Source organism: Thunnus albacares, chromosome 5, assembly GCF_914725855.1.
Source record: "Thunnus albacares chromosome 5, fThuAlb1.1, whole genome shotgun sequence".
Lineage (NCBI taxonomy): Eukaryota > Metazoa > Chordata > Actinopteri > Scombriformes > Scombridae > Thunnus > Thunnus albacares.
The window spans coordinates 12,877,574-12,890,824 of NC_058110.1; the positions used below are offsets into that span (position 1 = coordinate 12,877,574).

The 13,251-nt window shown below is 38.0% G+C and overlaps 1 protein-coding gene across 1 annotated transcript; it reads right to left on the bottom strand.

Annotated features, from left to right (window-relative positions):
- Positions 1 to 1,873: 1,873 nt before the first annotated feature.
- Positions 1,874 to 13,040, bottom strand: sgk2a (serum/glucocorticoid regulated kinase 2a). The gene is made up of 13 exons (XM_044350921.1): positions 12,935 to 13,040; positions 10,898 to 10,964; positions 9,794 to 9,846; positions 9,451 to 9,508; positions 8,640 to 8,723; positions 6,664 to 6,795; positions 6,308 to 6,420; positions 6,183 to 6,219; positions 6,003 to 6,089; positions 5,628 to 5,723; positions 4,897 to 5,052; positions 4,460 to 4,549; positions 1,874 to 3,985 (listed from the first exon to the last, which is right to left on the bottom strand). Exons 2-13 carry the CDS (start codon positions 10,910 to 10,912, stop codon positions 3,830 to 3,832), a joined length of 1,077 nt encoding a protein of 358 aa, XP_044206856.1. The 5' UTR covers positions 10,913 to 10,964; positions 12,935 to 13,040; the 3' UTR covers positions 1,874 to 3,829.
- Positions 13,041 to 13,251: the final 211 nt, after the last annotated feature.

Consider the following 13,251-nt stretch of genomic DNA (forward strand, 5'->3'; position numbering starts at 1 on the left):
AGAAATGAATATGTCAAATGTTTGGTTTTGACCATAGACTAGACTGTATTAATATAGGTTTTGACACACATTAACACTAGAGCTGTAATCAAATCCAAAACTAGTAAAATTATGTTGCCGGAGTGGGAAACTTCACACAATCGTGCATGTGTGTATCACATAGCCTTGACTTTGTTGTGTTTTTATGCAATAAATCTGTGTCCATCACCCTGCTCTTATGTTGTATTTCTCATTGTGACCACTGGGTGGGGCAGTTCTACAGTAATGTAGATGGTTGTTGTGTATGGGGCCAAAACACTGGAAGTTAATATTTGGCATCAAAAACACAATTTAGCATTGAAAACAAAACCTGAACTGAAAAAGGAAACAGTGGCATTGAAACATTTGTATTGGAAAAAGTTGTATTGGCACTGAAATAAGTTCCACTGAAAAATAAAACACAGGCAATAAAAAATACAATCTTATTATTATTTTCTTTATGTCTGTCTTTATGCGATATTTTTGTTTTGTTTTTTTATGCTGTTTATGCTTTTTATACTTTTTCAGTGTCATTCATTCAGTGTTGAATTTTGTTCACTCAGACACTTTATTAAAATCTCCCAAAAATTAACACTTTGTATTCATCAAAGTTTACCAGCTGTGTAATGTATATGGTGAAAACTTATCTGTGACATTTACCTGAAATGATGCAGTTTTGACCCCAAAGACATAAACAAATAAAAAGTGGTGGCATGCTGAATTAACAAATTAACTGATGTGCAGTTTGTGTAACTCAGATTTCCCCCATCATCATTCATGCCAACAGATGATACAGCACACAAATAAAGATACATCAAAGTGTTGAAGTGCTGCTCTCTGGTACTTCACATCTACAGGACTGTTACCTGCTGAGTGTGTATGTGTTTGTTTTGGGTTCAATAATCACACTAGATGCTTCTGTTGGCTCTGTTCATGGATGAATACAGTCTGTTGACACCCTCGACTTCTGCTTTTGAAGAGGGTAAGATGAGCTGATGCTACTGGCCATGATTGTTTCCACCTTGTAATACATCCACTGATAATCACTGTTAGATGCTTCAAAATCTAGCCCACGTCCACAATATGTGACTTCCACAGAAATACCCAAAATGCACTGCTAAGGGGGTTTCAGACAATTTGCTTCCTCTGCTAGTGATCACCCTGATCACTGGGCATCAAAACCACAAAAAAGAAGCCGACAGGTTTGAATCAAATCCAGGAAAATTTAATTATACAAACATCTACAGAAGTAAAAAAGGTGAAAGAAGTTTCAATACGTGAATTTATCTTGTGTTTGTGATGCCACATGCACTTTACCTCAGTAATTAAACTATTGGGTAAAATAGGAAGGAAAATAAGACTTGGGTTGTAATAAAAGAGACTTTGAAAGATATCTACTTGATTTGACTCATTTGGACGACTGAAGCTTCATATTAGCCTCAGATAAACTTTGAAATACATTTTTGCACAGAGGGAGGACTATGGATTTTGTCTCCCATCACTTATATTGTAAATGCATTATGAAGTGATCTTCTAATGGTCAGTATGAACAGGAGGAATGATTACAGCAAGAAAAACATGTTTCAATGTTTATTTCTACACCTGACTGTTTTAAGACAGACTTGAAAAATTGTGAACCCGTCCTTTAAGACCCCTAAATTAATTTACTAAAATCATATCATATAAATAATCTGTGGACAACATCCAATAACAGATTTTTATCCCAACAACAGTCTAATACACTGATGTAACTTTAGAGATTAGATTTATAATCTATCTGTAATCTCAGCACTCTTTACACAGGTGTGGTGTATGTACAAGCTGGTCACTGGTTAATTACCAAAAACATAGTGTCTGATGTGCACACATGTTTAATGGCTCATAAAAAAGAACATGTACATGTTTTCATAGCAGTTTGATTTATTGACAAGTTTTCTATTTACACACACACACAGATTCTGACTATGACGTGGCTGCTGGCAGCGTGACCTGACAGCCTCTATCGTCAGCCTCTCTGTTTACAGGATCAGTCGGGGAATAACAGCTTGGCACGCAGGGTTACAGCTTTAAAGGGAATATCATGAACACGCAGGGTCAGAGCAGCGTTTGTCCCTGAGTGTTTTTCCATTAATGCTTTAGACCGTTTATCAGAAGAAGCATCTGTTACAGAACTCTGTGAAATTAAAACTTTCTTTGAAGTTTCTTAAGGAGGTAAATAGTAACTTGCCTCTTTAATATCAGATGTACAAACAAAACTTTTAAGTATATAGATTGTATATTTGAATGAGATAATAAAAATAAAAAGGACATCAGATGTACATTTTCAAACTGTATCAACCGTCACTGTCGACATCAAGCACCATCAATCATCAACTTCATTTCCTAAACAGAGAAGCACTTCATGGTTTACACTGACATTACTACATTAGAACAGTACATGACCATGACATGCAAAGCTGCTACTGCATATTTACACGTTAGGCTGTTATGCATCATGAAATAAAACTAATCAACATAATCATCTGCTAGCTACAGGCTAAAATAATCTCCAGTCAAACATATTCAAGGACTTTTCTTAGTTACAATACAGAAAACAAACCACAGTCCACAGAATAAACAGTCAGCTGTGAGGACTGAGAGCGTCTGTGTCAAACCAGCTGCATTAATCACAGAGTTATATTATTGTTAGTTATACTTTATGAAACCGTTTTCTTTCTTTTGGTCTTTACTGGGGAAGACAAACATTGATTTTATTGTCAGTCTTTCACTTGCATCATGATCTTCTACAGACTGAAAAGCTTTAGCTCCATTCAAACTGGAAGATTATTGTCTTATTCTTGTTTTTTTTTGCTTAGACGGTTAACTTCAGGTACATTAAGTACTTAGTAATGTACAGGAATCGCTCTTTGTGCTATAGAGCCATTCAGCACTTAAATCTGACCTTGCTTCACTTTAAATACAAAGAAAAAGCCAGTAGAGGCTGGCAGTCCTCTCAGCAGTGGGCTGTTTTACTTCAACATATCATACCAATGTGACAAAAAGTGGTAAATATTTACTGATGTTAAAATGCAAAACACTGCAGTGTTAACGTTTTATATAATGGTATAATGTTTTTCTGACTGTCTATGCGTGAGACTACAGTTATCAAGAATCTCAGCCAAACACACTCATTCATTCATTTGGTTTCCTGGCCATAAATATGTCAACTCCCTGTTTCAAAGCAGTCATTCAGACCTGTTTTCTTTAAAAAAATGTGTTTAGTGAGACAGTTTCACAAGGGATTATAACACAAAGTCTGGTTATACACAGGAAGACGACTGTTTTTTCCTTTTTAAACAGACACAATATCTGTGTGAGAAAAAAACAACTATAAAAACCTCTTCTGGCTAAATCCAGCCTCACATGTTCTCCCTTCCATTATAAATGAATGGAATAAAGATAATTTGTACTGCATCTTATAGATGCTCTTAGTTCTTAGGAGCCCTGTTTATTGGATAACTCATATTGATGTGAGATTCCTCGCTACCTCTTTAGCAGCAGACCTCGGAAAACTTGCAGTCAAAAAGCTTTACATTTTTATTCTAACTGGAGATGTTTCCATTGCAAGCATTTTGTTTTAAACATGCTCCCTTTCTGCTACACACTCAAGCGGAGCAATTAGGAAATCCCTGCAGTAGTCAAACATGGTCTGCAATGGCAACCACGGTACGTGAGGTGCTCTTAGTTTCATGAGATCTTCACTCAAAAGAGGTGCGATCACTCTGTTAAAATCGATCACCCTGTTCAAACATTCAGACACAAATGTCCCGTCTCACAGAAAACTGTCCTCGGTGGCGACGAAGGAGAATCCGTTGAAGGCGTTGTTGGAGCCGGTGCTGCCGTTGAGCTCCGGGGTTCGACTCACGGAGCTAGGAACCATTTCTCTGGTGAACTCTGGGTCGATATGCTGAGTGTCAGCTGGGCCTCTCTGAAAGATGAAAGAAGTGTGTAATTGATAAGGTCAAACCAATAAAAACCCTCTTGATGCACAATCAGCAATGTTTTCTGTGGTTCCAGTCATGTTCAGGTGTCAAAGACTTCAACTGTTTGGGTATTTATGATGAGATAAGAGGTGAGGGAGTTACCTGAGGTAAGAAAAACAATTTGACCAAAAATGATAAGAGGAAGGAAAGATTGAGAGAATTTATAAAGTATATAAAGTGACTGAGATTTAGAGAAGAATGCAAGAGGGGATTTTATTGGCTGATTCTACTGGAACATGTGAGTGAAAAAACCTTTGAGGGAAGGTAAAAGATTGTAAAAGATATATTTGAGAAGATACACAGATGTCAGACGAGCAAACACAGCTGACAATAGACAGAGTGCAGGAGCAGGTTTACAATAATATTTAAAAAAAACTTAAATTAATATTTAAAACTATTTTAGACCTGAAACAACTCACCACGTTGGGGTTGTAAGGAGGAGTGATTCTCTTGTGGTAAAGGTCGTCCCAGTTGATTGGAGAGAAAAAGGTGTGGTTCTTTATTTCTAACTATGAATAAAAGAAAGAAATGTTATACAAGTGTTACTGTATACTGACATTTTACAGCACTGGCCCTCCAGTTGAAGTTCAGACAAGTATTATTTCAAATTCTATCAGTGGGACTGGATGCAGATCTGTCCTCAGAAAAAATCTCTTAAAAGATGTTTTATACTGTTTGGAGCTAGTTTCCCAAACGCAGATTAAATCTAATCTTCAATTCGAGCAACATTTAATTGAGTTGTCCTTTGAAAAACATCCTTTGTCTCAGACGAGGCTTATTTCTTGTCTGGGAAACCATCTGCTAATGTGCAGCAACAGTTGAAAGACATTATTTTTTTGTAACATAACACACTCACAAAGTCGGCGATGGCCCCGAGGCGTCTGTGCTGGTCCTTCTGCAGAAGACCCACCAGCAGAGAGCAGACGGCCTCAGACTTCCCCGGAGGCAGCAGCAGTGGCTTGTGGAGGATCCCATCGTACATTTCTCCAACGTCACGGCTGTAGAAAGGAGGCTGAAGGGGAGGGACGAGTACAGACCTCGTTAAAATGACACAATGCAGCGTAACATATATATACATTCCCCAAGATATGTCTCCTTATAAGGGAGGAGAAAACGCCTGTTAACTATTCTCAAGACTATGATCACCAAAGTCATAAGGGTTCATTGTCTGGATCATGAATGTCTGTATAAAAGTTTATGGCAAACATTTCATAGCTGTTGAGATATTTCAGTGGTGGGATCACTGTCTCGTGGTTAAAAAGTGCAGCCACTGATAATTTTTACAAAACGTTGTCTTACAGATATGGACTTCTCAGATGCATGTTTTTGGGCAGCTGCACCACGGGTGTAAATGTCTCTTTGACTAATTGTAAAAATTGTTGTGTATATTCATGGTCACGAGAGGATAAATCATTTGTTTTATTGTTTCAAAAAACCCTTTCAATTTTGGTTTTCACCCTCAGGTCTAAATGTTGAACTAATTCACATGATATCTCATAGTCTTACATTGGGACACGTCCAGAAGGGATAACCCATGAATAAACCACACACACACACACACACACACACACACACACACACACATACCAGGCTGTAGATCATCTCATAGAGCACTGCTCCCAGACACCACCAGTCCACTGTCCTGTCATATGGTTCCTTACGAAGAACTTCTGGTGCCAAGTACTTCAGAGAGAGAGAAAATGAAAAATAAGTTTAAAGAAAGAAAGAAAAACAAAGAAAACTGGATTAAAGAGATGGACAGATTTTCAAGTCAAATCAACTTTCCGACTGTAAATAAACAAGTTCTTGCCATTAATTTCACAACAAATCATCAAAAAAATTGTAGGTGTTAGTCAAGTTTAAACAGGGATGATGCCTGGTACATGACAGATCTGATGACCCTTGAATGAATGAATGAATTTAAATGTATAGTTTTTACTATACATACTATACTATACTTACTTCTGGAGTCCCACAGAAAGTTGAGGTGGTTCCTTCTGGTTCAACACCTTCTTTACACAGACCAAAATCTGTCAGCACCACATGGCCCTGAACACAAGTTTACATCTCAGTCACACAAATATAATCCTACAATAACGACTGATACACAGGAGTCGAAGCAAATGTGTTTGTCTGACTCACCTGAGAGTCTAAGAGAATATTCTCTGGCTTCAGATCTCTGCAGTAGAACAACAACAAGCAGATTATAAAGGTAGAAAGTAAAAACGTGTGATTTGTGAATTTGTTCATTTTGTGCTCCGTCTGACCTGTAAACGATGTTGAGAGAGTGAAGGTAGCCGATAGCACTTGCTACCTCTGCAGCGTAGAACCTCGCTCTGGGCTCAGAGAAACACCTTTCTCTCTGCAGGTGGAAGAACAACTACAGAGAGACAGAACATGGAGAAGATAGAGGGAGAAATAAAAAGGAAATGAAAAAAGAGATGTTAGAAGGGGACAGACGCAACCCTGACACTGAAATAGAATCCATATTTTACTCCATCCATATTTACTGTTTGCCAAAGAATTGATTTTAGAAGATAGTTAAAGATATTATCTAGTATTTTTATGTTATGTTAAAGGAATAGTTCTACATTTTGGGAAATATGCTTATTAAGACACGTACCTCTCCGCCGTTCACGTAGTCGAGGACAAAGTAGAGCTTCTCTGGGGTCTGAAAGGAGTAGTGGAGCCGAACCAGAAACGGGTGTTTCAGACTCTTCAGCAACACATTTCTCTCCGCCATGATGTTCTTTTGCTGCAAAAGAAGAAAGACAATAAGAAGATGGAAACAGAACAAAGGAAGTGACCTTTGCCCCCTTGTTCTTCTCAGTAAAAGACCTTAAATTAGACATTTCATTACCCTCGAACATAAGAAACCTCTTAAAAGTTTATTACAACGATGAGCAGAAATGAAAGAGCAAATGTGCTGAAATCTCATTTTATTTTCAGCGGGTGATTTTCTGAATCTTTCCAAACACAAAATTGTTTTGATGATGTATTTTCTATATTTATAATGTGGTTTGTGGCCTTCGTCATTTTCTGTGTTTCCTATTACTTTATAACTCTGCAGTGAGGGTCTCTGTTAAAGTTAAGGAGGTTCATGGTTTCTGTTTCTTTGGCCTAAAGTGATGTGCACACACTAATACTGATGTGGTTTGGATCAATCAGAGAGCAAGTTCTCGACCTCAATCACACTGAAAGGTAGAGGGAGTGAAGCTGAGGACGAAGGTGGATGAAGAGCAGAAGAAGATGTAAAGATGTGTCAGAGGAGATAAGGAGGAAAATCAAACCAACGAGGAGTTGGAGAGTCACAAGGGAAACGAGAGCAGAATCACGAGGGAGAAGAGTTTTGAGGGGAGGAAAAGGAGGAAGAGGGGACAAAGCGGTATAGAAGCAGAGGACAGAGAAGAAGAAAACAGAATCAGTTTCTCTTCATGTTAGCATCACCGCCGGGCTGTGTGCAAGGAACTGCACAACTACATTAATCTAAATCCCACAAAAACACCAGTCCTACAGAAAATACATATTTCAGAACAAAGATACCGTAAACCAAAGTCTTTGCACACTAGATTTTTCTTTTCCGGGGAAGCATTTTATACCTTTATCATAGTGGACGACAGTAACCGAGGGTCCACAGCCAGATTTGAACCATGGATGTCGCGGTTATATGGCATGTGTGCTTGACCAGGGTGAGCCCACTTTAGATACTTTATAGGCTGTCTACACCACATTAAAGCTGTTCTCAAAGAGAAAGTCCATTTTCTTTGCAAATTTCATTAGTTTGCGTCATTTTTTCCAACTAAGAGAAAACATTTTTATTGTCTGGTTTTCAGTGGACATTTTTAGTGTGTAATAATGGTCTAAATGTCTCTTCTCTGTCATAAGAACACAAATCTGATACTGAAGCTTTTTTGGGGGAAAAAAATAAATGAAAGTTAAACGTATTTAATCATCATTACACTCAGTCAGGACACATTTAGAGAATAATGAGGGAACGGTCGTCATATCCAACAGTCAGATGTCTTAATTTAGCATTTAGAAAGTTACAGACGAAAACAAGACAGTGAAACAGTGAAACCATCCACTGTATTTTCTAAAAAAACCCCACATTAACGCGCATAATGAAAGGACGACAGGTGTGTTTGATCAGATAATCTTGTTGTGTTGTCGGACAAACACAGAAGTGGCCCTGTGTGTTTTTCTTCTCAGAGTTGTAAAAACTGTCCTTTGTACAGAACAAGCTGTAGATTAGATAAGATTCAGATCGTGTTGCTGGGTCCAAACACTGTTTACTAATAACACTCAATGATACTCACACACACACACACACACACCTTTCCTCTTGGCTCACTTTGAGATATTTTCCACCTTTATCTATTTCAGCCTGGATCATTGAAGTACTTCAAAATATACTTGTACCATTTACAATCAAATCTTCAGTTTGTAGTTTTGTATAAGTTCATGTACAGTCGTTGCAGGTTGTTGCTCATAACAGACTTTGTAGAAAGAAAATAATAAATTAGGCCTAAAAAAGGAAGAGCTGTGATTAAAAATAGACGAGCGTGACAGAAAGTGCAGCACTGGGACGGCAGAGTTCACCTCTTTTTTCTTCAGGATGACTTTCTTCTGCAGCACTTTGACGGCGTAGAATTTGCTGTCGGCTTTGAGCTTGGCGAGCAGGACCTGCATGGAGGTTTGTTTGTTAGTGGTTTGTTTGGTAAACATTCTGCGCCACCATCTCGACACACCGCCGTCAAGACGTTACAGCAAAACTATGGAAACAGATGAGACTGAGAAATCTGAGAGGTGAAAAAGAAAGGTCTGAATGAACAATTAGATGATTTTATGTAGAACGAGAAACCTGCCGCCAAAGGAAATAATCATATTTGTTGTGTTCTTTATGTGAAACACTCCTCTAGTGTTTTGCTGTTCCAGTCGCTGCGTGATGTTCAGGTAACCTTAAGAGGCCTCAGTGGAGTGTACAGTTAATGATTCATGAAGCAGGCAGCACATTTTGATCAGACAGTAGTCAGCAGGTAGACTCTCTCTGACCCTGTCTGCAATGTCAGCAGCAGCTCTCTCTCTCTCTCTCTCTCTCTCTCTCTCTCTCTCTCTCTCTCTCTTTCTTACTCTCTCTCTTTTGTCTCACAAGGTCATCACAATAAAACAGCTCCAGTTAAATAAATCCACCCACCCATCTATATGACTCACTATTAATCCCTACACAGTTTACACAACACAGTTTATCATTTATTGTCCTTAATGTCGGTCCGTGTCACAGAGATCTCGTCCAGTTTAAACCTTTTCACTAAACTGAATGAGTTACAACAAGGAAACAGCAGAAAGAAAAACACATGGAAAAAGCCAGATATACATATATATACAGTATAAATAATTGTTTCTGTGTTACCTTCCCGAAGGTCCCTTTGCCAATGACGGCCAAGAAGTCAAAGTCAGTGGGCCTGGCACTGAAACACAACAGAGTCATCTATTAAATGTGTTGTACTGTCTGACAGACAAAATTACACAATAACCTCTGAAACACACTTTATTTATGACAGTTTAGAAATGAAAAGCCATCAGCAAAAAACAAAGTTATTTGTTAGAAGAGGACTTTTCTTTCTTGACTCAGTAATAGTTTGTTGTAATAGTTATAATAGTTTATTGCTGGATTTGCAGCTGATATGTGAAAATCCCCTGTGTGTTAAATGAAGGAGAGCTGTATGCTGGTGAGCGAGAGCAGAGCTACTGACTGTGGGTTTGCTGAAGGTCCCAGATTGACGTCATCATGAGGAGAAGATTGAAGCTGGAAGACAAATAAAAGCAAAACAAGTCAACCAAACAAAACTCAAAATAAAGCAGAAAACTACACTTTTCATTCAATATTTGTAGTATTTAAGTAAAGGCACATAAACCATGAATAACTGACAGGAAATGCGTTCAACAAGTTCATCCTTAATGATACACACTATGTATGTGTTTTGATGCGCAACACTGAATAAAAAACTCCACAAGGCAACTTTACGTAAATACATCTGAAAATGTTTTTTACATGTGAAAACATGACAACACTGAAATACCAAAAAATTAGAAAACAGCAAATATCGTTCTCCTGTTTTGGTTGGTCAAGTGTTTTCAGATTTTTATGCTATTATTGATTTATAAAAGCATCATTCTGGGTCTTAAAATCACTTTGTCCACTGGGGATCAAACCCCAAAATTTTGAGGAGAAGACTTTTTTTGTCGTTTTATTTTTTTTGTTCAAGTTAAGCTACTGTGGTTAAGTGTGAACATGGCTTCAATTAAACTGGTTAGAAATAGCTCAGATATCAACAGTTAAGGGGAGAGACATTAAATGGGCAAATGCAGCCGTCATTTTTATTTTGAGACTAAATGTTCTCCATAGACTGGAGACATAAAGCAAAGCCTGAAGATAAAAACAGGATCATCTGAGTCACATGGCCTCAAACTGCAACCACAGAGCTTCTACTGTTAGATAACTGTTAGGGATCATTTGTTTAATACATTTAATGCATTCCAGGTTTGTATTTTAGATATTTTAGATAGCAACTGTATTAAAGGTGTGGTGAATCCTGACATGAAATGTTGTTGGGGGGCAAAAATCAACCACACCCAGAAAACCGCACCATAACCAAACAAATAAATCTCCAGGATGCATTTCTAATAATAGTTTGTTCACAGATATTTGTTAAACAAACAACCTTTTCTTATAACTGGAATTTAAACAGTAAGCATGTGTTCAGGCAGATCGTCTGTCACATGGTTAAACGGGCCAAAATAAAATAAAATGAAAGCATCAACTTACTGATGAGTACAAAGACTTAATTTTCACTCACATTACAATGTGCCATGGCTATTATCCATTCCACTTCCACTGAAACCCGGCATCAGTGTTTGACAGACCTGAGAGGAGAGGAGAGGACAGATATTGGGGGTCATGGTGTCAGTAGTTGTGCAGGATGTGGTGAACGATTAAGGATTTAAACCATCAACCTTTTCTCATTTGTCAAGCTCAAGTCATGCCCTGACTCAGAGGAAATTGCTCCCCGCCCCCGTCTTCCGTTGTGTGTGTGTTTGTGTATGTGTGTGTGTGTCCGAATCAACTGCTGACCTCAGTATGACAACCTGAGGATCCAGAGAGGCTGGTAGTTCTGGTTTGAAAGGATGCTGGATCAACAGAAATACAATGAAGGACATTGTGTATATCGTGTGTTGTGTGTGTGTGTGTGTGTGTGTGAAGGGACTGTATCAGTGAACACGTTTATATGGTAAATATTGTTGTGTTATTGTCATATCTGTCAAAACATGCAGGATGACCAAGGTCTCTCACTCACACACACACACACACGCAAATGAAACAAAAGTCCCAATTAATCAATCTTTATCATTGTCTGCAGGAGCTTCAGGCCTGTTTATACATTTATAGGCACAAAGATGACAGAGGTTCAATTTTGACAGTTCATTTTTCTATCAGACTGTGTTTAATTTTATAAAATCAAGATGCAAAGACATTTTAAGGCGACACAGAGCCATGTAGATTAATCCAGTCGTACCAATCCAGAGATTTGATCCCAAAATGAGCTCTACCTACTAAAAACCTCTGACCACACAGAAAAAAGATTCTGATAACATAAGAAAGTTAATCTGTCAACTTAACTTCAAGTTAAAGTCAAAATAACAGAGAGCAGAACGAATTTAAGCACCTTTAGTTTTAATTTCCAAACATTAAAGCATAATCTAACACTCATTTTGGATCTAAACGCTTGATTTCTCAAGAGACTCTGCTGTGTTTTTAACATTGTAAATTCCTCTATAGGCTGTTGTAACTTGTTTCTGTTCCCTACAAAATTAGTGTACAACTTAATATCCTGCTGTACTAATTGTATATAATTTGAAATAGTACATTTTACCAAGTTGTTACCATATTTATAACAGTGTTTCTACATTGAGATCTAGAAAACAGCTGATTGACATATTGAATATAGGAGGGTAAAAGCATCCTCAGTGTTTTCCTCTGCAGACTTACTGCAAGATGAAAAAATAAAATCCACTTCCTAACTGAATTGATCTGAAACCTCACAGCAAAGGAATATTAATAAATAACGTCACAGAGGAAAACAAGGAGGACATGAGGAAGAGCTCCCATGAGGAGCAGGTTAAATATAATGATATAATGATATAATGCTGTTTTTATGTGTTTTTAAACATTAGTTATCTTTCACAGGCAAGTAAAACTGCTATTCTACCAACAAAAGTCATGGAAAACCTCCTGAGGCAAACAGCTGCTCTCTGTACGAAGGTTTGTTCCGGTTTGTTACGGTGATTTGGTGTCCTCTGAATCACTAAATCACCGTAAACTCCAAAAATCTGCACCAGATAAGTTTAAGCTCACCCAGCTCTCTTCCACAAACTCGAAACCCTGACAGAAAAGAGCATAATTCGACAGACTTTTTCAAAAGTATCCTGCAATAAACCCTGTAGGAGTATTTCATTATTAGAGCCAGAGGAGACACAAATCAAATATAAACACACATGCGGTTCTCAAACACTCTCAAAAATATAACTGGAATATTACTTTTCATTAAAGGAGAAGAAAATAATAATGAATAACAGTGAAAGGCATCGTTAGGCTAAAATAACAGAGATATAACCAGGAGATCAATATCTTGAGGTCACTATAAACTCAATGAGTCGCTCAGATATCTCATATATAAGTTTACATGTTCAAGTCTCTTTGGAAAATCACAAAAACATGAGAATCTACAACATAAAAAACAGAAAATAATCTCTGTAATCTGTCTGTAATTTAGTAATAAACAGGCTCTATACAGATAATCCGGGTCATCAGTGTGAAGTCCGTACAGTTTGCTCACCTGTGTGCGGAGGATGAGGAGTTTGGTGTGCAGGCAGTCTGCTGGGTTCAGGACTCTGAGGAGACTAAAAACAGAGAGCTGTCAGAGCTGCAGGAGCCTCCCAGCTGAGGCTGATCTGAGGTCAGGGTTTTTATTTCATTTTAGACGGTCACACAGGAAGGTCGACTTCAAGAGAGTGAATCATTGATGAAAAGTGACTGAGTTTAAATATGAGGCGGAGCAAGGTTTCAGACTGTCAGTGTGTGTGTGTGTGTGTGTGTGTTTGTGTGTGTGTGTGTGGTCAAGGTATTCCTCATGTTGTGGGGACTTGCCTCCCT